Raw genomic sequence first — 27,281 nt, forward strand, 5'->3', positions numbered from 1 at the left:
TGTGGTGGGCTTTGCTAAGTGCTAAGTATGCAAAAGAAATATAAAACACAATCTTTACTCTCCCAAGAAGAGCTTATATTCCAAACAGTTTGACATCATTTAAATAACTATACACACACACACACACACACACACACACACACACACACACACACACACATACATATAGGATAAATGCTATGTAAATGGGAAATAAGCTCAGAGGGTAAAGGGAAGGAGTGTAAAGCAGACAAAAGGGGTTGCTTTCTATGGAAGATGAAATTTAAGCTGAGTCTTTAAGGGAGCCAGGAATCCTGTGAGGTAGAGGTGAGAAAGGAAGACATTCCATTTATGGGGGACAGCCAGTCTAAAGGCATTGAGTTGGGGGATGGAAAACATTACATGTGAGAAACAAGTTCTACAGTTATAATTTGTTGTTCAGTTGTTTTTCAGTCCTGTCAGATTCTTCATTACCTCATTTGAAGTTTTCTTGGCAAACATAGTGGAATATTTGTCATTTCCTTCTCCAGCTCATTTTGTAGATGAGGAAACTGAGGCAAACAGGGTTAAATGGCTTTCTTAAGGTCAGATAGCTAGTATATGAAGTTGGATTTGAACTCAGGTCTTCTTGACTTCCTGATAGGGTTGACACTCTTATCTGTTGTGTCAGAAACTGTCAATGTGACATTGTTCACATTGCTCACCTCTATGGGTCTCAGTTTCTTTGTCTATAAAATAAAAGAGTTAGATTAGATGATCTAAAGGAGGTAGAATGGGATAGTGAAAAGAATGTTAATTCAGTCAGAGGATTTGGCTTTGATATTAAAAAAACATATCCATATGACTTTAAAATGTGCAGTATTGTACAAAACATTTAATCTTCCTGTGCCTTAGTCTCCTCATCTGAAAAATTAAGAGTAAGAGGTAGGCTCTCAGATTCTGCTGCTATGACTTCTAAGATCTTTTCCAGCACCAGATCTAGGGTCTTACAATTTTAAATAAACAAGTCAATGGTTTGTAATGAATTAGAATACTTAGAATTCTCTAGGAAGCATCTGTGTTAGCAACTATTATTTCCTATCTAAATGTTTATTTTACTTTATAGTTGTAAAAATTGCTTTATTTTCTTAAGTAGAATATAAATTCTGAATTTATATATAATATACAGTTCCATATCATAGGGGTTAGGAGCATGATGACTCTCTACAATCTGGAAAATATTGCATAAAAATTTTTGGCCTTCCCTTCATACCAGAAAAGAAATTTGAATCTTTTCTTTTTCTTTTATGGGGTGTTTAGATTAACTTATTATAAAATTTGGCTTGATGTTATATAATACTATAATATAGTTTATGCAATTCTGAGTTTCTAAACTTCTGTGTCATCTGCAGCTTCCATAAAACTCTCCAAAGTAACTCCTAATTACTTTGTTATGCCTAGTTATGATATAATGAAACCATGATAGGGAAAGTTGTGATGTGGAAGAAATTACTGAATATTACTCCAGAAAAAGTTGCTATTAAATCACCTATCAATGAGCCTCTTTAACATTGTTGTATTTTTTGAGGGGGAATGAAACATTTTATGCTGTTTCTTCCTTATGCAAGTTAAAGAATAGTACTTAGGGAAGGGAATTCTCTATTGGGGATATAAATATACCTGATCCACAGTAGAGGAGCAGGCAGATGTGGAAATTTGTTGTCAATCATAGACACACATGGTAAAAAGAAAGCTAAATTTTAGCTGTCTGAACTGTGATGACGTTTTATTGTCATCTATGACAGGCTTTTGGTTTAGCCTAGAATCCTTGATTTTTACAGGTGTGCATTATTATTTTAATTGGAGGAAGAGTAATTTTTTAAACTATATTTCTTTACCTAGCTAGAACATTTGCTTATTAGAAAAAAAATTACAAGGTGTTCAAAAAAAATCCTTTGAATAGGGGGAAAAACTACTGTAACTCCAACTTCCCAAAGTGTGTTTCAGTTGCAGTCTCGAGAGGCTTCTCCTATTTCAGCACTATTACAATAAAGTCTCTATCTGAGCACAACCCAGTTCAATACGTAAACATATTTTTAAAGACAGGAGTGGAAAAAAGCTATGATTCTTCTTGCTAGTGTGATCTTGCATGACTTGGTGGGATGAGGGGAAACTTGTTTTGATATTGTTTAATTTTAAAGTTTATTTCTTCATTCTCAAAAAAAAAAAAAAAAGTTGAAATTCTCCCCATTCTCCATTGTAGTCCCTATGGGAAGTTCTCAAGCCCAAGATTCTGGCCTCAGGTAAAGTTCCCAAATTGTTTATTTGAGATTGGTTTGTTTTTCAATTTATTTTAATCCAGTTTTGATGAGATAGGGAATTACTAGAAAACACAGTAATTTGAGATGAGGAGATACAGGAAAATTCAGAGTTTGAGTAGAACATGATTGGTCTATAAGCATTGAGATTATCAAAGGTAAAAGGTAAAGCTAAAATTATTTTTCTTATTAAAGAAATATATACAAAAATAAATTCATCTAAATTTTAAGTAAATCATCATTGAATAGTTCTTGCCTCTTACAAAAATATATAGCTATTTAAATTATAATCATGATATAATTCCTTACATGTACATATCTCACATCTGCCCCTTTACTTCCTTCATATAAATAGTACTCTTCATCACAAAAGCACAGACCTTCCTCATATTTCTCCTAGACTATTAGAATAATCTCATTCTCTCTCTTCTCCAATCCATCTGTTCCATGACTTTCCAAATTATATGCCAGTAGAATAATAAGGAAGAGGAGAAGGATAGTAATATTGATGACAAGTTTGCATGCTAATGGGGGAAAAGAAGACATATAAACATGGATTATGATATAAAACAGAATATATTTGCTATTGAAAGAATGAACAAGATAGTTTAAGATTTACAAGGAAAGAAAGACAAGGAGTACTCAGAAGGACTTCTTGAGTAAGGTAGCATTTGAAACGGGTCTTACAGGGGTTGGATTTCAATAGGAAGAGATAAAATAGAGTTCTGTGAACAGGGTGGGATATACATGAGCAAAGATTCAGAAATGGGGAAAACATAAGGCTTTTCTTCAAATTATAAGTAGAACAATTTGACTCATCTTAGAGTATATAAAGTAAAACACAATTCAGAACTGTGTTAGAGCTATTTTATGGAAAGCCTTGAATGTCGAGCAGTAGAGTATCATTGAGCAGTAGAGAAAGATGACCGAATTTTCTAAAAAAGATTAATTTATCTAGAGTGAAGGATTGAATGGAATCACTTGAATTCTCCATTATCAAGATGGGGGTAGGGGGCGAGAGAGAGATTTTTTTTTAACATCTCAGAGCTTTAATTGCTTTATGCATTAAAGGACCTGATAATTTTTCCCAACATTTTATAGATATATCAAAAGATTAACAATTTGTATCAAAAATGGTTTTTGATAGAAAAAAGCATATACAACCTATCTCTACACATACACATATATATTGAAGTCCACATTGGAGAGCTTGTGCCTTCCTTCTCCTAAACCCTTTTTTTTCAGTCCTTTGAATGGAATAAAGGGTTAAAAAAGGAGTGATTGCAAAAAGAGATAAAAGGTTTCCTGGTTTGGATGTCTTCCCCTTGCTTCTGGCAGCAAGTTTGCAATAAAGGGAATGGCTTTTATGGGAATGTGGTTATTCACAGCAAGACTACAGTTGGTGTCAGTATGAAAAATTCTTCTTTAGTAGATTCTCTCAGCAGGAATAATAGATCTAAAAGAAAAGCCACAGAATTTACAAAGAGCATTGACTGGTGCCAGTGACAAATTACGTTTGCAAAATGATGAGCAAACCCATTGAAAATTGAGAAATAGGAGTAGCAGTAAATCAAAGGCATGTTTCTAAGAGCAGTTCTACCTCAGCATTGAAAAGACATTTGTATTAGCCATGAATATGAGTGAATTTCTTTTCTTTCACTTTTTTTTTTACTTCCTTGGATAGCAATTCTTTTTATACCAATGAAACCTTTATACTCTTAATTTTTTCCGTTTCCTACAAATATTATTAACCTTTTAGATAAGACTATCAAATATTAATGAATTTTTTTCTATTTCTTTTCATTTATATCTATACAAATATATACAAAAATTCTCATTCTTTAACTAATTGCTAAAGAAGCTGTTGTATTCACCTGGTAACAGTGCTCTAAAATACATTATACTAAATTCATAAACAAATTTCACATAAAAATTAGAAAAAAAATAAAGTGTTTCCTCTCTATAGGGATTTTTCCATTTTGGGTTCATGAACTTTTCTTTTTAACATTTTGAAAACTGTATTTAAATATAATTCTTCTTTTGGTAATCTTATGTCTTTTATTTATTTAAATATATTATTTTGAGAAAAAGTTAATGGACTCCACTAAACTATCAAAAGAGGCACAGGATATAGAAGGATTAAGAAGCTCTCCTCTGGAAAAATATTGACGCCTAAATGTTAAGTATGTATAATAAATAAGGGTAAACTAATAAATCTATTAAATGTTTATAATAAACAAAAACTTAAGAGGCTTGGATAAGGAAAAAAAATGTGAATAATTTTAAAAGCACTAACTTGAGTAGGACCTTAATAGGTACTATAATTTTCAGTAGAATTATATCTTAATTTTTGAGACAAAATGTTGACCAACTTCATATTTGTCTTTATTTCTTTTAAATACTTCATATATAGAAAATATCTCTGCTTTTAATTAGTCACCTTCCTCATTCCCCTTCCCCCCACATACAGAGGCACAGAGACACAGAGAGAGACAGACACAGAAAGAAATACACACAGTATTTATGTACATATAACAGGGTCAGAAGATAAAGACAACTTTTAGAGTATAAAAGACTAAGCTCTTCAAATACAGTGAAATTGATAAATTGTATTAACATTGCACATTTCTAAGTACTGACTTCCTTTTAGGTGGAACATTTGGAAAGGGAACCAGTCAATTACATGCTAAATCTGATAGGCAAATGATTTTTTTCCACATTATTAAATAAACCCAGTTGATTTTTGAGAGGAAAATCCCTTGTATGAATATGGTATAGCTAATACATTTTAAATAGCATCTTGGAAATGCCTTCTCTAATTCATCACATTTCATACCCTAGAAGAAAAATTTGGGGATCCTAGGATTTGAAATACACTCTAAATTTACATTATCTGTAATTTGATTCAGCACTCTCCTATAACTTAAACACTTCTGTTTGTTACTTTTAACAAATTATTGACAGAAGCTCTCAGTAAAAGTTGAAATATAATATAACTGTGGTTCTCTAAGCATTTTATATCACTCTATCTTATGACCATCAATATAAACAGGGTAATAAGCTTGAATAGTTAATAGGTTAGGTCAGCTGATATAACATAATGTAATCAGTCTTGGACAAGCTAGGTTCCAAGCTAGTATAAACATATATATATATATATATATCATCCCATAAAAATACTAAAATAAATTCATTAAAGTAAACTTTTATTCTTGTCAGCCCCTAAAAACACTGATAAGGTGAACTTTTTTTTTGCATTTTCTGCTTGAAATCTAATTTTCTTTTCTTTCATTCTGATTCAATCATTTTGAACATGCATACACACACACACAAATAGTTATATGTTATCAAGGTCATTTGTTGTTTACCTGCTACAAATAGAACTTCAGTTAAAATGTATATAAAGAAAAAAATTTCATCCAAGTCTGTTATAATTCCTTGACTTGTTCATTCTCAAATTGCCAAGTGGAATGAAGTAGATTTCAAGAACTCTCCTTTGTTCTCATATCCTGTGCCTGACCCACAGGTAATCTGTACCTTTTTTCCCCTTCAGCATGAAGTAATTGTGCTGGGAAAATAGAGAAAATGTGCAGGTCACAAAGTGCACATGAGACAGGGATGACAGCTTCTGCCAATTGAGTGCCAGTATTGAGAAGCTGCGAACCATAGAACCTGCTTTTTCACATGGATTCCTGTTGTAGATTGGAAGGAATTTTTTGATAATGAGTGAAACAGGTCTTAGCAGCATTTAAGCTTTTTAGTTCCTCTATTTGAAGCTTTGTCATACCTTTAGAAGCTGAAGTAGAATTATGTCATTCCACATCAGTAATTTCAAATGCTTATAAGTGATTGAATTATCTTTTTTTCCCTAAAGGAATATAAAAATAAAAATCTGGTTTTAGTAAACTGAATAATAATCAAAAGTTTCTAAACTACAGGGGCTCACATTTACATGTCAGAGCTGATTAAAAGCAAGATTCCACACATCTTTTTCCTCACTTTCTTCTTCCACTTGCCTTTCTTTCTATCCTCAATCTCTGAAACATAAAGAAACTCAGGAACTCTCCACTTTGCTTTATTTCTGAAAAGAAGTATTAAAAATATCTGAAAAGCCAGAAGTTGCCCCAAAAGTCACTCTGGGTCTAGCTGTCTTTAAAAAAAATCTATGTCACTCAAATACTAATCACCTTATAAAGTCTTCTGAATCACTTGATTTGTCTAGAATAGTACAGGGTAAAGTGGCCTGCTTTATGAGGTGATGTGATTTTAAAGTATTACTGTTCACTTGTCAGAAGCAATACATACACATTACAGAGACATTTTTTGTGTGAATATGCCTTAAAACTACTATGACTATGACTGCCAACAGGCCCTAATGTTACGCTTACCACAAGATTGAACATTTTTCATATTTAGAAAGGATTGGCTCTATTTTTTAAAGCTTTGTATACAAATAGATGATTTCTCTTTTATTCAGTAGAAATGATGGAGCAGTAAATACAAATTGCCTTATGACAAAAGAAATGAATCCTCTGATTATTTCCTATTTGTTGCCTAACTTCCAACTAGTCTTAAAAGACACACTGGTATAAAGTCTGACCGTTAATAGGGCGGTTCTCAAGTTTGGGACTGGCTTTTTTTTTTCTTCTTTTTCCTTTTTTTCTTTGCAAAACAAGGTATTCAAACAATTTATAGGATGATAAGTCTGGAGCTAGAAAAGATTTTCAAGAACATTGTATGCCTCATTTTAGAGATGAAGAAACTGAAGAAGAGTTTGTGGCTTTACTGGGTTCACATAGCTACTAAGTGTCAGAAGTCTTTCTGATTCCAAGTCTAGCACTCTCTCTACCACATCAAGATGCCTTTCTAGTCAAGAGTGTGGTATTAGTTTTCTTATGCCAAAATGTGAAACCAAACAAATATAAAAGGATATTTAGGCTATAATTAACAAATTCAGGCTTTGTAACTGTTAATCTTCTTTGAGGAAATATTTGCTACATTCTTCATTTTTCCCCCTTTAAGAACATGTATACGACCTAAAAAATTATAGTGTGTCTGCTTCCTATTCAAAGATTACAGATTTATTTGTGCTTATTTCTCAAGTAACTCAGAAATACAGAGGATTAATGTGTTAGCTCTTATATCACTATGACTGACAGGTTTTACTAGTAAATATAACAAGATTCATTGTGATGAATTTTGTTAGGAACATTAATAGAAAAAGATATTAAGACCGTCACAATGGTCTTTTTCTTAATATCTTTTTCTATTAATGTTCCTAACAAAATTCAATAGTATAGTATATTTTTACATAATTATGGCACAAATGAAAGGTTTGAGGGAAAAATACAACCACTATGCTATCAAAGCAATGTAAATATTTGCAGAAAAATTCTGCCATAACTTAATATTTTGCATGTTAGACTCTGTGCAAAATCTTAGTTATTCCTGGGGCTTGGTCCAAAATAACATGCCTGTGGCCCAGTGCCACAAGGCCAGAGATGATGATAGAGCATAAAAAAGTTAGATTTAAGAACAGGGCTAAAAATAATGAGGGGTTGGTAAGGAGAGAGGAGAAAGAGGAGGGAGAAAGAAAAGAAAGAGAGAGACAGAGACAGATAAAAGAAGAATAATGAGGAGGAAGGGCAGGAGGAAAAAGAAGAAAAAGAAGTAGAAGTAATAGTAGTAGTAGTAGTAGTAGTAGTAGTAGTAGCAGCAACAACAGGAGCAGTAGCAGCAGCAGTAGTAGTATAGAGACAGAAATTGATGAATGAGCTGTAAACCCCATATGACTATCTTGTGCCAGCATCAGCAAAGTTGTTATTTAACTTCTCTACAATCAGTGTGATAAAGTGAATAAAGCTAGCCTTGAAATTAGAAAAGTCCTACTTCAAATACTGTCTCTAATACTTATTAGCTACATGGGCATGAATGGGCAAGTTGTTTCTCAGTCTCTCTAGTAAAATGGGAATAATAATACCTATATTAGTTACTTTCCATAATGGTTGCAGGCTCAAATGAGATTTTGTGTATATGTATATGTACACATAAACACAAACATACACAGATAACTGATATTTGTAAAGTAATTTAAAGTTTATAAAGTACTTTGTGTATTTACAAAAAAGTACAGAATATACATATACATCTATAGTTACAAAGTGCTTTATAAAATTTAAAGTGCTAAATAAATATTAATTATTAATGTTTTCATTTTTCCTTAAAAATCTGTGTGAGCACTGGCCTTGCTTAAATTCTTATGAGTCTAGGGCCAAAATTAAGGAAGCTTATCAGTTTTATTTATTTTACTCTTCTATGAATCATAGACTTTTTAATATAGAGAAAATCAGTATTATATAAACATCAAACTATATTTGTGGTATTATCTGAAAATTATCCGAAAATTTGGTTAATGGAATATCACACGAGAATAGAGAACAGATCTTGATAATAACTGTGCTGATAATATATATTTGTATAGCATTTTTTGATTTATAAAAATTTGCCAAGCTTTTTTCCTTATAATTGTACAAAGTAGGAAGATAGGTGACAATTTTATTTTTAAAATGAAAAAATGTAAACAAACAGAATCCTTGATCGCTTATGTGACTTACATAAATCCACACAATAAGCAAGCATTTAGTAAATACCCATCAAGTGCCAGGTATTGCTAGGTACCAGGAATGCAAATACCATTTTCCCCTATATTTAAGGGACTTCACTTTCTTTCCCAAAAGCATGTTAGTTTAAAGGACACACACAACTACAGATTAAAAAATACAATCCTTAATGTAGACATAAAAATTGGGATTGTTTCATTCTTTGTATTTGGATGCCTAGCACAATTTGTAGCACATAGTATGTGTTTAATAAATGCTTGTTGATTAATTGATATGCAAATTCAACATAAGGTAATTTCAGTGAAACAGCATTAATATCTAGGGATGAGGGATATGAGAATCTTTGGGGTTATGTGACTAGTAAGCAGAAGGGCCATCCTTTTAAATCCATACCCAGTGCTTTATCTCCTACATCATACTTCCTTGTCTGTGGGCTGAACATAGTCAATTTAATCTTTTATCTCTGCTTACTATCCAAATTCATCTCAGTTATTCTGTCATAACTCTAATCTAGGACTTAACCATTTCATGATACCAACTCAATGATAAAATGTGATAGTGAAGATTTTCCAAGATCTCAGGTCAGATATGGTCATACTAGCTGCAATTTTCAGTAACTTTCTAGGAACTTGCAGATAATTTAGGGTAAAATCCCAACCTAGACAATGATACCAGAATGTATCTCCTCAGCTGCCATCTCTTCCCACTGCTATAATGGTTCTATGTCATAGAATTTGAATGAATTTTGTGGGCATGATTTGATACAACTAATGGGGCTGGTCATTACCCATCTAGAAGTTATTTGTACTATTCATTTTGGCATTAGATTATATTTTATTTTGTGTTATTATCTCATAGACATGTTCTGTCTCCCTTCATAAACTGAAATTAGCTTGATAACAGGGACATGTGTAAATATGTATAGTTTATTTTCCTTCTTCCCATTGCCTTGCATAATCCCAGGCACACTCAGAAAAAAAATTGGAAAATATTTTATTAATTTCAATGAATAACTCTGGTTGAATGTTAGAGGATTTTTTTTGGTATATTTTTTAATTGTTGTTGTGGAGTTGGGGGGGGGGGTTCTTTTTTAAGTATTTGAATTTTCTAGTTCCATGACTCAGAAGTCTTTCAACTATGCTTCTAAATCCAGGGCCCACCTTATGCCAGCCCTAAAAAGTTAAAATCAATTTCAGCATGTTCCAACTGTCCTATTCAGTATCCCTATGTTCTCTCTGAAATATACCTCTCTTTTAGCCCCTGAAAGTGCCCTCATACTGGTCTCCCTCCCAGAACTGATATTCTTTAGTAGTACTCCATATTTCAAAATCATCCTACACTATTCCCTCTGCCAGCTTATTCTTTTAAAAAAAATTCTTAAGCATCTATTATAAGCAAGATATTAAATTTGTACACTATGGGTAATACAAAGATCAGTAAGACAGATAACTTTGTAGAGAACTTGCAATCTAGCAGAAGGAGAAAGACATGCATATAACTATACATGTCATAAATAAGAAGTTCTCAATAGTGTGTTAGTTTAAAGGAGAAAGACACACACTAGCAAGATAAAAAATGTAATTCTTCATAAATTTATACATCAACTTGACCTTTTTTTCTCCATACTTTACTATGAAGAGATGCTTATGCCTCTTTAAGATTCTAAGATTAGAGACTTCCTGTGCTACCATCTGAGCTAGATAGATGTAGATGTATTTCAGTCCATGTTATTGGAGAGAATAATGCAATTGGATAAAAATGTAATTGGAGAGAATAACAGTTTCACATTGAAACTCTATAACCTACGTAGGATAAAAAATAATCAGAGATGTCCATACTATGCTGTAAAGGAGTATTTACTTAATGTTTTACTATAATCATCTATCAGCAACATTTGTATTTAAAGGAGAGTGCTAGTTATGCAAAAGCATGAATCTTGATGATGTTACAAGCAATATAGTAGATGGGTGCCAAGTCCTTCTAACCATGTACTTTGAAACTAGAGGTGAAGTTCAGTATATTGAATGGAATATTTGGTAAAGTCTTTCATGAAAGATGGGGAACTTCATCTACATCCATATAGAGTTTAGCATACCTAAACTACTTCCTGTTTCCTTGAAGCATTTGTGACTTTTTCATAGTCACAAAAAGTTCTCTTTCACCATTTCCTTCACTTGGGACCCCACATTCCCTTCAAGCCTTATATCAAGTGCCAAATTTTAAAAGAGGACTTTTCTGATTACTATCCCATGGAAAATCACTTTGTATTTAGTTTTATATACTTTACATTTACTTATCTGGATACAAATTGGAACCTTTCCTCAACTGTAGAACATAAGCTTCTAAAGAGCAGCCTATTTCTTGTCTTTCTCTTTGTATCCTAGGACACAGCCTCACTAGAACATAGTAGTCACTTAGATGATTATTGACTGATTAAAAGTCAAAAAAATGGTAGTCACGATTTTGTTTTGTCACAAAACTGCTATTTGGAATGTGTGCAACTGTGTGTGTGAGAATCAAGTTAAATAAAATAGTGATTGCAGATATTTTTTTTAAATGCATCTTACAAAGCCATTAGTAAGAATGAAACTTTGACACATCTTAGCAAGGTGATCTGAACTTTTCCCCCCATCTCTTGAAAATTCTTTGGTTCCAATATCTATTTTCTCTTCTGTTTTTTGGGGGAATTAAAGGAGCGATAGCCTCAAGATGCTGAAAGTTATTTCCCTCTCACCTTTTCAGGGTCCTGCCTCATCATAGCTCAGAACAGAGATCCTCTCTATCCCTATATCTTCTGGATATCTTCTATGAAGAAAGAAGCCTTGCTCAATAAGGTTCACCCCCTTTTCAAGAGTACTCTGAAATAGAGAATTGATATTGTCATCCCTGTACCAAAAAGCTTTTTCTTAGTTCTGCCACTGCAGGCTGAGTGAGAATTTGTTATGTCCTTATCTTTATTTATCCTAAATTCTGAGAACCACAGGGAGAAATTATGGACTGTTTGCAGTTCTCTGGAACATCAAAATACAGTTGCCTATTGGAATATGTAATCTTCAAGGTCCCCAACATGGGCTCTTCTAAACCTTGAATTATTTCATAGTTTCTGGAGATTCATGATGACTTTGAATGTCCACCAGTCTCAAATATCCCTTAGCAGTTCCCTTCACAAGTTCTCAGTTCACTTGGTAATAAATATTCATAAGATCCCTGCTTGTTGGAATAAATTTTACCCCCAAAATGGTATGGAATTTGGAGAATTGCTTGAACATTTTCTTCCCCACAATTTCTGGGGTCAACTTGGTCTTCTCAGAGTAGCCCCATCACAGAGTGAATCTTAGTCTATACTAAAGAAGTAGACAGGCTCTACCCCGAGTGTAGATCCAAAGCCCAGCTTACTAGCCTGATGCATCAACCAGTCTATAGCAAATAGCATGTTATAATTTTCAGCATCCATTTGATCTAGTACTCTTCCCTTACCCCAAAGATTCCTCTCTCCTAGACTTTATTAATGGGTTACTTTAGACCCAGCTATAAAATGCTATAATCATTAGGTATGATATATTTTAAAATAATTAAACAGTTTAGACCTTGAAAAATAAAGCACCTCATAAAAATGATAAAGCTTCCACCAGAGCCTCTGATATACATGAGCTTTAGATCTGCTATTTGAACTAGACAACCCAGCTATCCCAAATATGCCAGTATGGTCATAAGCTCTCCTGAAATTTATTTTTAAATTGATGTGATCATTTTATACTGTTTTAACAATAGGTCATAATCCTCCTTCTTTCTTCAAATATCATTGTCTATTTTTTAAATTGAAGTTTTATTCTCCCATGGAAGTCTGATATTTTTGAACTATGCATATAGGATAATGAACACGTGCTTTCATTAGAAATTTATTATATGTATGTTTATTTAACATGCTTGGCTCAATATATTTATTAATAGTCTATTGATAATCCAAAGCAAGTCACCTGGATAGGTGAAGCCATTCCTGTAGTTTAGTTATGCTATAATACTGATTGGTGGTATCAAATGCAAATAGAAATGGGGGCCACTGAACCATGCAGTATGATTAGCTGCCTCCTAGTAACTTGGAAAACAGTAACATTATTATATTAATATTATTTATATTATATTACATTTTTATTTATTATTTTAAATATTTCCCAATTACATTTTAGTCTGGTGCTGTCCACACTCAGGATGCGGACTTAGCTTTGATGCCCCTGGTATAAAACTAGACTAGCAAATTAGGGATAAGGAAGGGAAGGGTGGACAAAGAGCACAGTGAATAAGAATTAAGTAACTTGAGTGAAATATTACTGATTTTTTTTTCTTTTGACCCACCACTTATTTTAGTGTTGTGGCTCTCTATCCCAATTGCCCATTTTACCACCTCTACCTCTCTCCACCAAAAATGTATCTTTCATTGTGCTTCCAGAAGTTAGGCTGTCAGTGAGAAAGTACAGCTCACTTGCCAGTGGCTTCAAAGCAGCCATGATCAAGGTGAAAATCTGGGCACCTAGGGAGGGAATAGTCTCTGAGGTTAGGCCAGGGGATGAGGATGCTCTTAATTTAGCATATTTCTCTTATCTTTGCTTTTAAATTGTTAGCTCCTTACAGGCAGAGTCCCTCTTCTTATTTGTCTTTGTATTTCTATTCATTATTTAAATATCTAGTACATTGACACATATTATACAAAGTGCTTAATAAATGTTGAATTAAATTCTCTCCTTTCTCTACATATACAAGCTGATTTGTCTTCATGGTGAATTTTTGTTATTTTTCCCTCCTTTTTCTTTCTGCTCCTTATCATTTTTGTTTTGATTATATAATTATTAAAAAAAAACCTATATAACAACATTTCAGTTACCTGTATTTATGTAGCCACCATTCATTCTGTATTATATATGTGTGTATATATGTATGTATATATTACATATGTGTAAATATACATATATATGTATATTATATTTATACACAGTACCTCTGATACTTAATATGGCCTAGAGCTTTGTTGGAATGTCTTAAGCCTGCCTTCCAGCTATCTAATTTTCTGGTTTTAAAAGCGCAGATTTGAGAAACTAAAACAATCAGTCTACTCTCCAGAAAAAGAAAAAGAAGCCAGTTAAATTGTATCCTAGAAACATTCTGCAATTGTAACATAAGGGCTCAGTATTGAATTTCAGATACAAAATAAATCAGAAAGAAATTGCTGAATATGCAAACCTTTGCAAAACCAAACTGTTCTTTTTCATCATTCCCTAACATTAATCTGTTCTCTTGGGGCATTGAGAGTTTTCTGTAGAATGCCAAAATAATGATAATATACCAGTAAAACATTAAAACATGGCTGGGATGAGCCATCGTGTCTTCTTGTTTTGAATAGTGTATTACCAAGGTATGAGTTGGCACATACTTCACAAGAAAATAAATAAAATTAGTTTTTATATAGATAACATACCAAAAGCATGTAAAATTGAATTTTTACTGAGATAAAAGGGATTGCCTGTAATTTCTTTCTTTACACAAAGATGCATATTTTATAAAAAGCAACCCTTAATGTACTCACTTTCCTAAAGTTATTTGTCTTGAATTTTGATTTTTTTTATTTTTGCCCAGAGACTTAAAAAAAATAAAGTTCTGATAAAGAATAGAGACTGCCTTGTCCCACCACTCAAATGTAATTTTAATCAAATTGCAGTGAAAGGCATTCAATAACTGGATGCTCAACATTGCTGACACTTAATTAGTTAGGCCACTGAATTCTACTTCTAATAGCTCCCTCTGCCTGGAAAAAAAAAAGCGGGAGAAAACAAACACAGGATGTTTAAGAATGATAGCAACAATAGCCTCATTAACAGTCAGTTACAAGATAATTGACTTCTGTCAGCCCTAAAGATTTACAGTTAATTTAAGTCAAGAAAAGCTTACGGCCACTCCCATCTTCTACCCCCCAAACAGGCTTTGTTCATAGTGCTCTTTTCCTCTCAGGCCCAAAAGCAGACATTTATTTAATGATTTTTTTTTTTAAATTAAGATTGGAAGATAATTGTTAAAACTGTTTCTTAAACTATTTTCCTGTTCTGGTTCTTCAGTTTTATGCCCTTTTCTATCCTTTTCTTCTTAAAAAGGAGTTTCCTTGTCATTTACATTGCTCTCTTTTTTATATAACAATAACTTTCTAACAATTTAAAGACTAAGGTTAAGGTTGGGTAAATGGTAAAATTTACTACTATGACTTTGTTATACCATCAAAAAGACTAAATGTCTAAAAAAGGTAAACAGCTATCATTACTTTCCTGAAAAAAAACCAACAACTTTTTAAATAGCTTTAGAAAGTTTCCCAAATAAATCTTAAAATAATGATCTGTGTTTTTTAAAAAGTTAAATTCATAGTCCAATATATGGTAAAACCACATAAACTCTTTTCCTTTTTTCTTATCTGAAGTGGTTGACCTCAGGAGAGGAGGAGAAGGTTACAAGGTCAAAGTCTTTTCCTCCTTGGATCTCACTGCTTGCTGAGAGAGGGTTGGCTGGAAAATAGATGTTTTAGAGCAGAGGTCAAGGGTCATGATTTTAATTCTGTTAAGGAACAGCTGGTTTGAGTTTCTTTACATTTCTATCTCTCCCTCCCTTCCTTACAAATCCACAGAGCGAAAAAAAATTTGTTCAGGAGGAACCAGTAACATAAAAATACACACTTCCCTTGTTTTAGTACTTAAAATGTGTCATCTTTGTTTTATCAGGAGGAAAAGAATGGATTTTATAGAATTAACTATACATGAGATCTGTCAAGAGCTTTAGTCCCTGGAATCTGTTTAAATTTCAAGTTTAGTAGATCATAGGATTGTTGATTTAGATGGTTGTTTGGGTTTTTTTTTTTTAACCTATCTCCATCAAATATGAAGTATTGAATGGAACCGCATGTTATGAAAACCTCTAATGCGTCACATATTTGGAGACAAATTATGAAGTGTGGCACAAAGACTTGAAAGACCAAAGCGAGCCAAATGTTGAAGCTTGGATGGATAGCCATATTTCTGCATGTGAACATATGTGTGTGCCTTTTTTGTGTATATATTCAGTCAGGTGCACATTCAGTACAGAACTTTTAACTTCTCATTTTGAACGGCATAAGGCTGTTTGCATTATATGATGTTCATAATATAATGATGAATTCATGATCTTAATATTAGTATGTAGCAGTAGTCACATATAAGTCACTGAAGAAAGCATAGCTTGACTACTTTTATTTATGTTTCTCAGTCTTTCATGTTTTTTTTATTTGAAGACACACACATAAAGAATAAAACTCACAACTCTCAAATAAATGGCAAACCAGTAACAGATTTTTTGTCTGCACTCCTCAGAAACATTGGCCTCAGGCTGTGTTGGTGTGTGGCTCAACAGCAATCAGAGGTCATAATTTCATTGGCGGTTAGCATCAGGTTTAATTTTTCTAGCATGTTACATTTACCAAAATGTCTGGTTTCAGTTATACTCAGGCATTGACTGAATTCGCTTTGAGCTGCATGATGTCTTAAGGTACCTGAGGTTTATGGAACACATATGCTAATTGTTTTTAACCACTTTCCTTTCTAAACACAAAAATGTGTTTTCTGAAAACCGTATAACAGTAGTTGTTAATGACAGTGCTTATTTCTTACATTAAAGTTCTTGCAAGTAGGTAAAAATGGTGATTTAACGAGACTGCCACCTACTGATTGACATGGTAGAAAATGCCCCAATGAGGAGAATTGGTGGTTCTTAAAAGAAAGGAAAAAAAAAAGGAAGAACAGAAGGAAGGAAGGAAGGGAGGGAGGGGAAAGAAAGAGAAAGAAAAAGAAAGATGCATTTTTCATTTTTAGTAAAATTTTGGTAGTTTTTTTCCAAAGTTCTGGTTGTAGTTTATTGTATTATGTTACTTTTTTTTATTATTATTTTTCACTTCAGGAATGTGATCAAGTTCATATAGATGATGTCTCATCCGATGATAATGGTCAAGACCTAAGGTAAGAAACTTTAGATCTAAATAATAGTCTTCATTTAGCATTTCACTTGCTTAGATTATTAGAAATGAAGTCTTTTCTTGGTTAACATTGGATTTTTCTTGCCTCTAAATAGCACATATAACTTTGGAACAGATGGCTTTCCTGCTGCAGCAACCAGTGCTAATCTATGCTTAGCAACTGGCGTTCGAGGAGGAGTAGACTGGATGAGAAAGTTGGCCTTCCGCTATAGACGAGTAAAAGAAATCTATAACACCTACAAAAATAATGTTGGAGGCAAGTAGCCACAGTAAATATCACATATCATACTTTTGTTTGAGACAGATTGTTGTTGCTCTTCAGGTGTTTTAGTCATGTCCAACTTTTCATGATCCCACTTAGATTTTTCTGGGAAAGATACTGGAGTAATTTGCCACTTCCTTTTCTAGCTAATTTTATAGATGAGGAAACTGAAGCAAACACAGTTAAGTGACTTAACCAGAGTCACACTGCTGCTAGTGTCTTAAGGCCAAATTTGAGCTAAGGAATGTGAGTCTTCCTGACTCCAGCTCTAAGCATTCTAACCACTCTATCACTTAGCTGCCATCAGGCATGTTAGATACTTAAAATTCTCAATGTAAAAATTATTACACTTCTTAGAGATCATTTGTTTATAACAGCACTTGTTAGTTTATTTTCTCTCCAGTGATCATTCCATCTTAAAAATCTTGTCCCTTGTATTTTTCTGCCAAAAAGAGCATTGGATTTGAAGTTAGAAAATTTGATTTTGGATCCAGGATCTAGAATTTGTGAGGAACATGACTTAGATCAGTCACTAAATTTCCATGAGTCTCAGTTTCTTCATCTAATCTAGAAAATATGAAAATAAAGTCAGATAACATGAACAAAGAAATTTGTAAAAATATTAATAGTAATAATAATGATAAACATGCTACATAACAAGTTGTTGTCATTGTGGTGGGTGGTAGCATATGAGAGAATGGAATACTCTGTCTCTAAATATATGCTCCCAGGGAGAAAGGACAGTTTTTATCTTTGTTTTTGTAACCTTAGAACTTAGTATATCCCTAGCACATAGTAGGTGCTTATTCATCAATCTTCTTACTCCTATCAAATCAACAGGTCTTCTTGGTCCAGCCAAAAGAGAAGCTTGGCTCCAGTTAAGGGCAGAAATTGAAGCACTAACAGATTCTTGGTTAACACTTGCACTGAAAGCCTTGACACTGATTCATTCTAGGTAAGTGACCACATTTAGAGAGCATTTATGGCAGAATGATTGAAAGAGTGTTTACAGCAAAATAAATATATCTATGGTTTATCCATAGTTTGCTTTCAGGTGGGTTTCATTTGGGGAAGTTAATTTTCAACATTTTTTTCCCCTGGTTCTCACAGGACAAACTGTGTGAATATTTTAGTAACAACTACTCAACTTATTCCAGCCCTGGCAAAAGTCCTGCTGTATGGATTAGGAGTTGTGTTTCCAATCGAAAATATTTACAGTGCGACAAAAATAGGTGAGCTATTTTTATCATCCACTTTTCTGCTGCAGGCTGCTGAAAATGAAAGACAGTCAATGAAAGCCTTATCTGATGACTATGTAATTAGTTAAAGAAGAATCATCTGAGCAATTTTGTTTCATTTTCAAAATTGGCTTGAGAATTCAGGGAAATAAAAGTCATATAATCCATGTAGTTAGCTGTGTGTTTTTCATAAGCCTTCATATATCTGAATGTGATTATGGTATATACATATTTGTTACACTTCACTTAGTATCTATTTTGGATAATATAATATCTTTTTTTCTTCTTTTAGAGTGTAAAGAGCAAACCCCTTTTTTCATAAACTAAAACAAGCCTGTGGTAAAGGCTTAATGTAGAACAAAAATATAGCTACACTAATATTTTTTGTTTAAAAATTCGTTGGCTTGTTTTATACTAGTCAGTCCAACAGGTATTTATTTGATATTCTGCATCGTCCTAGGAATTATAAGGAATATACAAAAAAAAAAAAAAAAAGGTCTAGGAGTACAACATAGTTGGGGGAAAAAAGGTATACTTATCTGAAAATAATTTGAGATAATTAGGGAGAAACTCTATTTCTAAAACATATGATTTTTATATTAAGTGATTATAAAGTTAAGAAGAGGAAAGCTGAGTTTGGACCAAAATAGTGTGAAAGAGGATCATAGGGGAAGGAAGATGGGAAGTAAACTTTGAAAGATGGAGAGGAGAGGAAAAAAAAAAAGAAGTGATATATGAGGGGAGGAAGAAGAGGGACAATGCTCCTGCAGTCATGGAGGAGCATAAACAAGTTATATTTAGAGAATGGTGAGGATATATATGTGTTTATAATTAGTGTGAATATCCTGAAGACAGATAATTTAGATTATAGAAGGGTTTGAATGGCATAATAAAACAGTTTGTATTTATTGTAGTAAGCCCTTCCCTTAGAAAACATTGCAGATTCTTTAGCAGGGAAGTTGCATGAAGATGGAATTTAGTATGATCTAAGATAGAGAAAGAATAAAGACAAGGAAAACATTTAGTTTATTGCTAAAATCTAGTAGTGAGGAGATATGATAAGCAGTATGAGGAGAGGAGTTAGCAAGAATGTATTATTGCATTGAGATTCTCAGTATATTTATCAGTATTGTTCTTAGTGAGATAAATTCCAGCAATTTTTGTTAATATATTAATTCCTGCCCTCAAGAGTTCATTTTTTAAAATCAGTCCAATACTATTTAATAAATCAACATATCCAGCTCAGTTTGCATCGTTCCAACTTTATCAAATGTCATCTTTGAGTCCATTTGGTTATTCAACAAGTATTTGTTAAGCTGTTACTATGTCCTGAGCACTATGCTAAGCACAAAGAAAGTTAGAAATAAAATTCCTGTCTCCAAGGAGAACCTATGTATGTATGTTTATATGTGTATATGTGTGTATGTACAGATATAGATAAAGATAGTCTAAAGAGAGAGAACATGTAAATTATTATGTATGAACAAGATATATAGAATGTAAAAGGCACATATACTAGGGGAAATGGGAGAAAGCCCTTTACAGCAAGTAGAATTTGAATTATCTAGAAGGAAGCCTGTGAAGCCACAAGACAGAAGTGATAAACATTTGAGGCATGAGGAAGCACCAATACAAAGGCACAGATTTGAGAATTAGAGTGTTAAGCTTTACCCCAATGGCAAGTAGGGCAGTGTACAAGGATTATAAACTATATAAAGGGAAATATAGTATTAGAAAACTGGAAAGGCAGGAAAGGGCCAAGTTGTAAAGTGCTTTGAATACCAAAACATTTTATATTTGATACCAGCAATGGAGACCAGTCAAGGATATTCAAAGATTGTCTAAGAAGGAAGGTACAAGCCGCAAACAGAAGAACTCCATATATTTTATTTATATAGATAAAGCAGGCATTGTTTATCAGTTTTTGAAGTGTTTTAGTATTTTTCTAAAGACATATTAATGAAATTGTGTCCTTTGAATATATACATACCAATCCCATTCTGTCAGATGCAAATGAGTGTTTTTGAGGCAAAATACAAATATAAAGCAGACATTTGTTTAAGCAAACAGGTAATTTGTTCTTCTGTATATCTGATACTTATTTGAAATGGATGCAGGCACAGCTCAGCCATTCACATTTTGAAACCTATTTATAAGCCAGGCCATTGTCCACTAGAACAGGTCTATTTGCATCAGAGGACTCAAAGACCTAGTTTTTTTTTTTTTTTTCCACGAAGAGACAATGCTTGCATTAACTGCAGTGCAGGGCAGACAGTGCCTCAGACAGACACTGTAGTCTAAACGAAGGTCTGACATAAGAAAGATAATGAACAGATAAGCTGGTAGTCTGTATAGAATTACCTTGATCCTATTTTTTCTTTTAGGAAAGTGTTTTATTGAACTCTGGTTGTCTAGGTATGGGATTTTCCATTCAGAGCAAAAACTCCCATCATTTCTCTATTCTGCTCTGACATATTATTTCAAAAGCATTCTCACAAAAATATCTCATGAAAAACATGACAACCTTTGTTTTCAAAAGAATATGATGAGCATTTCCTAAAAAGAATGGTAGACTTTAGATTAAAAGAACCTCCTAAATTTTTTTCTTTGCTACAATACAAGTAATTCTAATAATATTTTTCCATTTTCATTTATTTTTAAATGTCAATATAGTTCAAAACATTATTGCTTTTTTGCATCTGTACATTAAAGATATTCTGGGAGGGCTGTATATATGTGGGTATGAGTTTACTCACTACAAAAGGGGGTTAACTTGCTTTTACTCTAAGCATCATTAAAAAAAAAATCTTAAGACTCAAGACATATCCATAGAATTATACATCTTTGTCCTCTGGACACACATGCACACACGTACATGCACACCCACACATGTGACAGAAGAAAATGGTTTTTGTCTGATTTCCCCAGTTCCCTCAAGTTCATATTTATTCAGGTCCTGCTAGTGAGGAAATGTTTCCTTCAGAGTCATTTCTATACACATGTGAAAAAAAAAGTGAGAAATTTATAAAATTTTAGATAATTTGATTGATGAACTAATTCTTTGTTCTGGAAGCCTAAAATAACAAATTTCTCTATATATCATATTAATTTAGGCATAATCTAGTTGAATTTTAAACCTTAAGTATATGATATGCATTAGCAAAATGTGAGGTACCTTTTATTGACTTAACATCATTGTATGACCATTTATTTTATATTAACATTCTGTTGCCCAAACTTTAAAAGAAAATTAAGTTTGTTTCTACTTATTTCTGTCCTTTAGGAAAGGAAAGTTGTTTTGAGCGAATAATTCAAAGGTTTGGAAGAAAAGTTGTATATGTTGTTATAGGAGATGGTGTGGAAGAAGAACAAGGAGCCAAAAAGGTAATTTTTTCTTTTAAGCAAGTAGGTCTTTTAAAGCCCTGCTTCTTAAATTTTGGGTTATGACTCCATATAGGGTCTTTAACTGAATGTGGGGGTTGCAAAATTATGATTTATTGTCAGTAAATATTTTATTTGTTTACTTTTTTATATATAGATATACCTGGGATTGCATAAAAATTTCTTGGTCAAAAAGGGATCACAAATGGAAAAAGTTTAAGAAGTCTTGACTTAAAGGACACTGAAATATTTTTGGAAAAAGTATACTCCCATGAGAGGAATTCACCTTTAGATGTTAAATTTGTCTAATAATAGCAGCTGTTCAACCAAGCATTTATTTCCCATCTCTGGAATAATAGCTTAAATGTATTCAATAGAAAATACAAAATGATGCAATTTTCCAAATGCAGGCAGTACATGAAGGAAAAGGTTTCTTGGTTTATTCTGCCCTAACACATTATTTCAAAAGCATTTTTACAAAAATAGCTCACTGGACATAGAAACACTCCCTCCCCCCCCCCTTTTTTTTTTTGCTTTTTTTTTTTTGCTGAAGCAATTCGGGTTAAGTGACTTGCCCAGGGTCACACAGCTAGGAAGTGTTAAGTGTTTGAGATCAGATTTGAACTCAGATCCTCCTAACTTCAGGGCCAGCACTATCTACTGCACCATCTAGCTGCCCCCAGCAACCCTTTTTTAAAAGGAATATGATGCACATACTATAAAAAAGGTAGACTTTAGATAAAAAGAACCTTTTAAAATTTTTTCTGTTGTTGCAAGAATAACAATTGTAATAAATTTGTCCATTTTCCATTGTGTTAGGTAAGGTTTCAGTTGTTTTTAAATGTTAGTGTATTTTGAAACATTATTGCTTTTTGCAATTATACATTAAAAACTTCTGTTGTAAATATGTATTTTTGATATATCCCATGAAGATCTTTTTTAAAAGCAGTATATCTAAAGGACTATTACAGTTTTATTTTATAAGTAAAACCTCTGTCTCATCTTAAGGTGTCCCATCTTGTGATATCGCCTTTTCCAGAACACTGGTCCTCTAAAAAGCTGAGCATATTCACAGGACCACGTTCTTAAGCATTGTGTCCTCTTCTCAGATGATTCTCACTGTCATACCAGCAGATAAATGTAATTCATTCATAGCCTTTTATTTTATTTCTTTGTACCTTTAAAGATAGTGGGGTGGACTTTTTCCCTTCTGTAAACAAACACATATTTATTTACTTTGTCAAGCTTTGTTTTAACTTCAAGGGAAAAGGAAAGTTGGGCTATCTTGAATCTGAAAGAAACTTTCTAAACCTCAACAGTACTTTGGTTCTGGCTCTGATTATAGAAATATGCTCTAACTTTACTTCCAGATCCTGGTCTATAAAGGTTTAACTTAGCAATGTGCAACAACTCCCTTAATCTTTGTGTATCTCAGTTTTTCCCATCTTTAATCTAGATAATTGTTCACTCTTGCCTACCATATTATTAATTATATTAAAATTTAGATAATGTTTCACAGAGCAAAAGTGAATTAAATCCATAGAAATCCACATTTTATTTATTATATGCTATGTTTTGTTGTTTCCTGTTTCAGTCATGTCCAATTCTTTGTGATCCCATTTGGCATTTTCCTAGCAAAGACACTGGTAGTGCTTTGTCACTTCTATTTCCGGTCCATTTTACAAATGAGGAAACTGAAGCAAATAAGTCTAAATGATTGGCCCAGAGTCACACAGCTAGTGTGTTTAAGGTTGGATTTTAACTCAAGAAAATCCCAAATGAGATCACAAAAAGTTAGACACAACTGAACAAAATGACACCTTTACATGGTATTGTTATATGGGTATAATTTCAATCCTAGCTTCTGGGATAATTTCAGGTTTACTTGAGATTTGGCTGTACCAAACTGTAATTCCTAGAATCTTCCCTGTACCAACTAGATTTAAATGCTGAGAAAGGTCAAATTCCTTACTTTGCCTTCTCATTAGTTAATATAAGTAAGCTTAATCCATGAAGGTCAACTCTACCAAGAATTTGCAAAAATGGTCTTAGAATCTAGGGGATGATCATAGATTTACTAAGGAAGCTAATTGTCAAAGTAAATTATAGATTATATTCTGTAACATTCAGTAATTTAGGTAGTCTAAGTCACCGTCATTATAGACTAAATGTCTCAGTTTCCTCATTGTCCGATGACACTCTAGGGAAACCCATCTGCTTGTTCTATCAGAGTTGAGTGCAGTATAGTGAATCATGAGATTTCCCAGATTGTCTTAGAAACCTCCAAACCCACCACTTCCTAATGAGCCGACAGTAACTCCTGAATGTAGTCCAGATCCATTTCATCTTCTTGGCAAACTCTGGAGATAGTGACAATTCAGCTACATTGGACCTCCTGGAGTGTCTTCATGGAGCCTATTACTGGCCTGTATTTCAGGAAAGAGAGCCAGGACTGAAGTGTATCAGTGTTTGCCAAAGTGGTCACTTGCCAAGGCATGGGTCTGCCTCAGAAGCTGGTATGTTTTACTCTGGCATTCTCTGGAAAGGAAAAATCCAGGATAATCTCTATTAAAGATACCAAAATGATGCCTTTCCCCTTGTTGTGGCCAATGTGATGAGTCTGAAGCCAGCCACTTACAATGCCAGGAAAAACCAGTAAATTCTGTTTGACCAAGTCAAGAATACAGTTAGTGAATTTTTTTACAGAGCCTTTCTAAGACCAAGTTTTTATGTAACTTAGATGTGTATACATATATGTATACATTTAAATATGTGTGTTTAATTTATATATATACACATATATATATATATATATATAAAATATATATGTATATATTATATATATATAACTTTTTTGGAATATTGTTATATTTTCTGATATATATTCTGAAAATCTTCATTTTTGCTAATTAATCAAGTTTGCATGTAATGTTTGCTAATTTTTTTTCCAGTATTACTGATCTTTTGCTCTTATATCACTTTCATTCCCAAATATATCACTTCCTCTTCCCCTTCCCCTTCCCCTTCAAAGACAAGGGTGGAAAAGTAATCCAGTAAAACTAATCAACTATTCCATTGAGAGAACAAACTCATCTTTATTTAACAAAATTCAAAAAACATTAATGATGAAGCTTGACCTGAAAGTTGAGAGGAAATTTAGCTCCTATCTTCTTTGCAGCCTTTCTCAGCCATTTATAGGAATTTAATTTTGTTCAATAACAGTTAACATTATTTAGTTTCTTTCCAAACAATTTTTTTTCATAAAACACAAAAACATGACACTTAGAGATATAGGGGTTTAAAGGTCAAATATGATGACACTTCATTCATCTGTCTATATTTTAAATGAGAATTTGTATGTGTACCAGAAATCCAAAGATATGTGTTATATTTGTGCTTTTTTGAGAGACAGTGATGTTCAAAAAACCTTCTAAATGCTTACCAAATGCTTAAAAGACAAAAAAGCTACCCTCAGGGAGTTTAGATTCTGTCCAAGAAAAAGCAACAGATTTACAAAGATGTTATTATTGTTGTTCACTTCTGATAAGAAAGGTGACATCACAAGGATAATGTCTTGAATTTGATTTAAGGAAGGCAGAGATGTGCAAAATCATCAGCCTCATGTAGGATAAAGATGTAAATGTCTACTTACACATACATACAAAGTGAAGGGGAAAACATTAACAAATTAGGGTGAATCAGGAAATTTCTCTTGAGAGGTAACATATGAAGTAAACTTTGAATAATGTTCTAGAATCCAAGAAGTAGGAGTAAGGAATGAGAGCATTTCAGGCATGAGGAAAATGATAATATCCAATTTAAGTGAGCTCAGTGTATATTTTCCAGAACCAGTAAACATCTCCCTACTGTTTTTTATTTCAAAATGCCAACTAGTTCCAACAAAAGATGCAGGTGTAATGAGTCTATCACTTAATAAAGTATTTTATTTTACTTTTCTTTCATATCTATGTATTCATTTCTTTTGGTCATTCAGTAAAGGCACAATATTCCACTAGTTATGATTTTTATATGAATCTAATAGAGAAGAAAGGATCTAATTTTTTTTACTCACAGTAAATTGCAAGAGAGATGCTTTAATTTAAATAAGCAATATTATCAAAACCTAAATTTGGGGAGAAATGAATCTATAAAACAGGTGTGTTGCACTATATCTTAAAATAAAATAAATTATTGTTCACTATAGAGAAGTTCTTTGCTTTGCAAAAGGAATTCCTTTAAATAGCAAGCTTCCCTTGTGCATTGAAAATGTTTTCATTACCAAAAAGAAATTCACATCCCAATTCTTAAGAAAATGTCAATTAGAATTAAGTAAGGGTCATATATATATTGAGTACTGTCTGTAAATTTGTACATTGTCATTCCTTCTAATTTGATCTTTATGATAAAGATGGGGGGGTGGGAATTATACTTCCAAAATGTAGATCATGTTATATTGTTTTGTTTCCGAACTTAAATGAAGTTAATTAGTAGTTGAGCTACAGCACAAGATTTAATACTGAGTTATTCTGTAAAAGCAAATGCTAGTTTACATCTCTTCAGAATTTTCCCTCACTCCCACATTTCTAAATGGCTTTGTTTACCTGTCAGTTTCATATGTCCCTTTACAAACTAACACAAAGATTTCTTCTTTTCTTTCTAGAAATGTCTTTTATCTCTTCAAATAATGCTCTCTTGCAACAAATGATTTAGGGTACAAAAATGCAAACCAGAGAGAGTTTTGTCCTTTGTTTTCTTTATTAATGGTCAATGAGGTAGAAGTTTATGGAATGGGAACAGGAGCAGAAATCATCCTTATGTTCTTTGCTAGTAAAGTCCTCGAGCTTTCTTCAGTAATTTAATTTAATGCAGTCATTTCTAAAAATGAAAAATACCCTCTAGAGAGGAACAGTTATGAAAACATGTCAAAAAAAAAACAAATAAATAGGACAAATCATTCTTCTGAGAGCAATTTTTTTGTCCCCAGAATAGGGAAATCTTGGAAGTGCTGTACCAGCCACGGAATAAAAAAGATGTTCTTATTCTATTAGATATCAACTTTTAAAAAACATATTCAGATGACTATATGTCCATATAATTGGTTTTCTTGAGGTTTTCTATGAATTTCTTTTTATGCATTGTAAGAACAATTGTGACAAGGGGTTGCTAGATTTACCAGACCATCATTACCAGACCATTCTGGGTCCCAGAAACAAACAAAAAAAAGGTTAAAAATTCATGGAATAATAGAGTACTGAATTTGGGGTCAGAGGATCCACACTGAAGCCCATACTCTGTTTCTTTTACTGGACAATTTCATCTTCCTGGACATCATTTTTCTCATTAGTAAAAGGAGTAAACTAAATGATCTATAGGTATGTCCTAGCTCAAAATCTTATACCTGGCCTAAACCCACATCTCATCTTCTAGCATGCGATATTGATGGCAAAAAGAATCTGATTGTTTTTG

The 27,281-nt window shown here is 32.9% G+C and overlaps 1 protein-coding gene across 5 annotated transcripts in view; it reads left to right on the forward strand.

Moving 5' to 3' along the window:
• Window positions 1-27,281, forward strand: part of EYA1 (EYA transcriptional coactivator and phosphatase 1) — a 148,939-nt gene that overhangs the window by 109,991 nt on the left and 11,667 nt on the right. For all 5 annotated transcript variants that reach the window (XM_051970054.1, XM_051970055.1, XM_051970056.1 and 2 more), the window contains 5 exons: window positions 16,859-16,917; window positions 17,030-17,190; window positions 18,037-18,151; window positions 18,307-18,428; window positions 21,718-21,818. In XM_051970054.1, the coding sequence (XP_051826014.1) occupies window positions 16,859-16,917; window positions 17,030-17,190; window positions 18,037-18,151; window positions 18,307-18,428; window positions 21,718-21,818 (558 nt within the window). The remainder of the gene's footprint in view (window positions 1-16,858; window positions 16,918-17,029; window positions 17,191-18,036; window positions 18,152-18,306; window positions 18,429-21,717; window positions 21,819-27,281) is intronic.

The sequence above is a fragment of the Antechinus flavipes genome, chromosome 1, assembly GCF_016432865.1.
Source record: "Antechinus flavipes isolate AdamAnt ecotype Samford, QLD, Australia chromosome 1, AdamAnt_v2, whole genome shotgun sequence".
Lineage (NCBI taxonomy): Eukaryota > Metazoa > Chordata > Mammalia > Dasyuromorphia > Dasyuridae > Antechinus > Antechinus flavipes.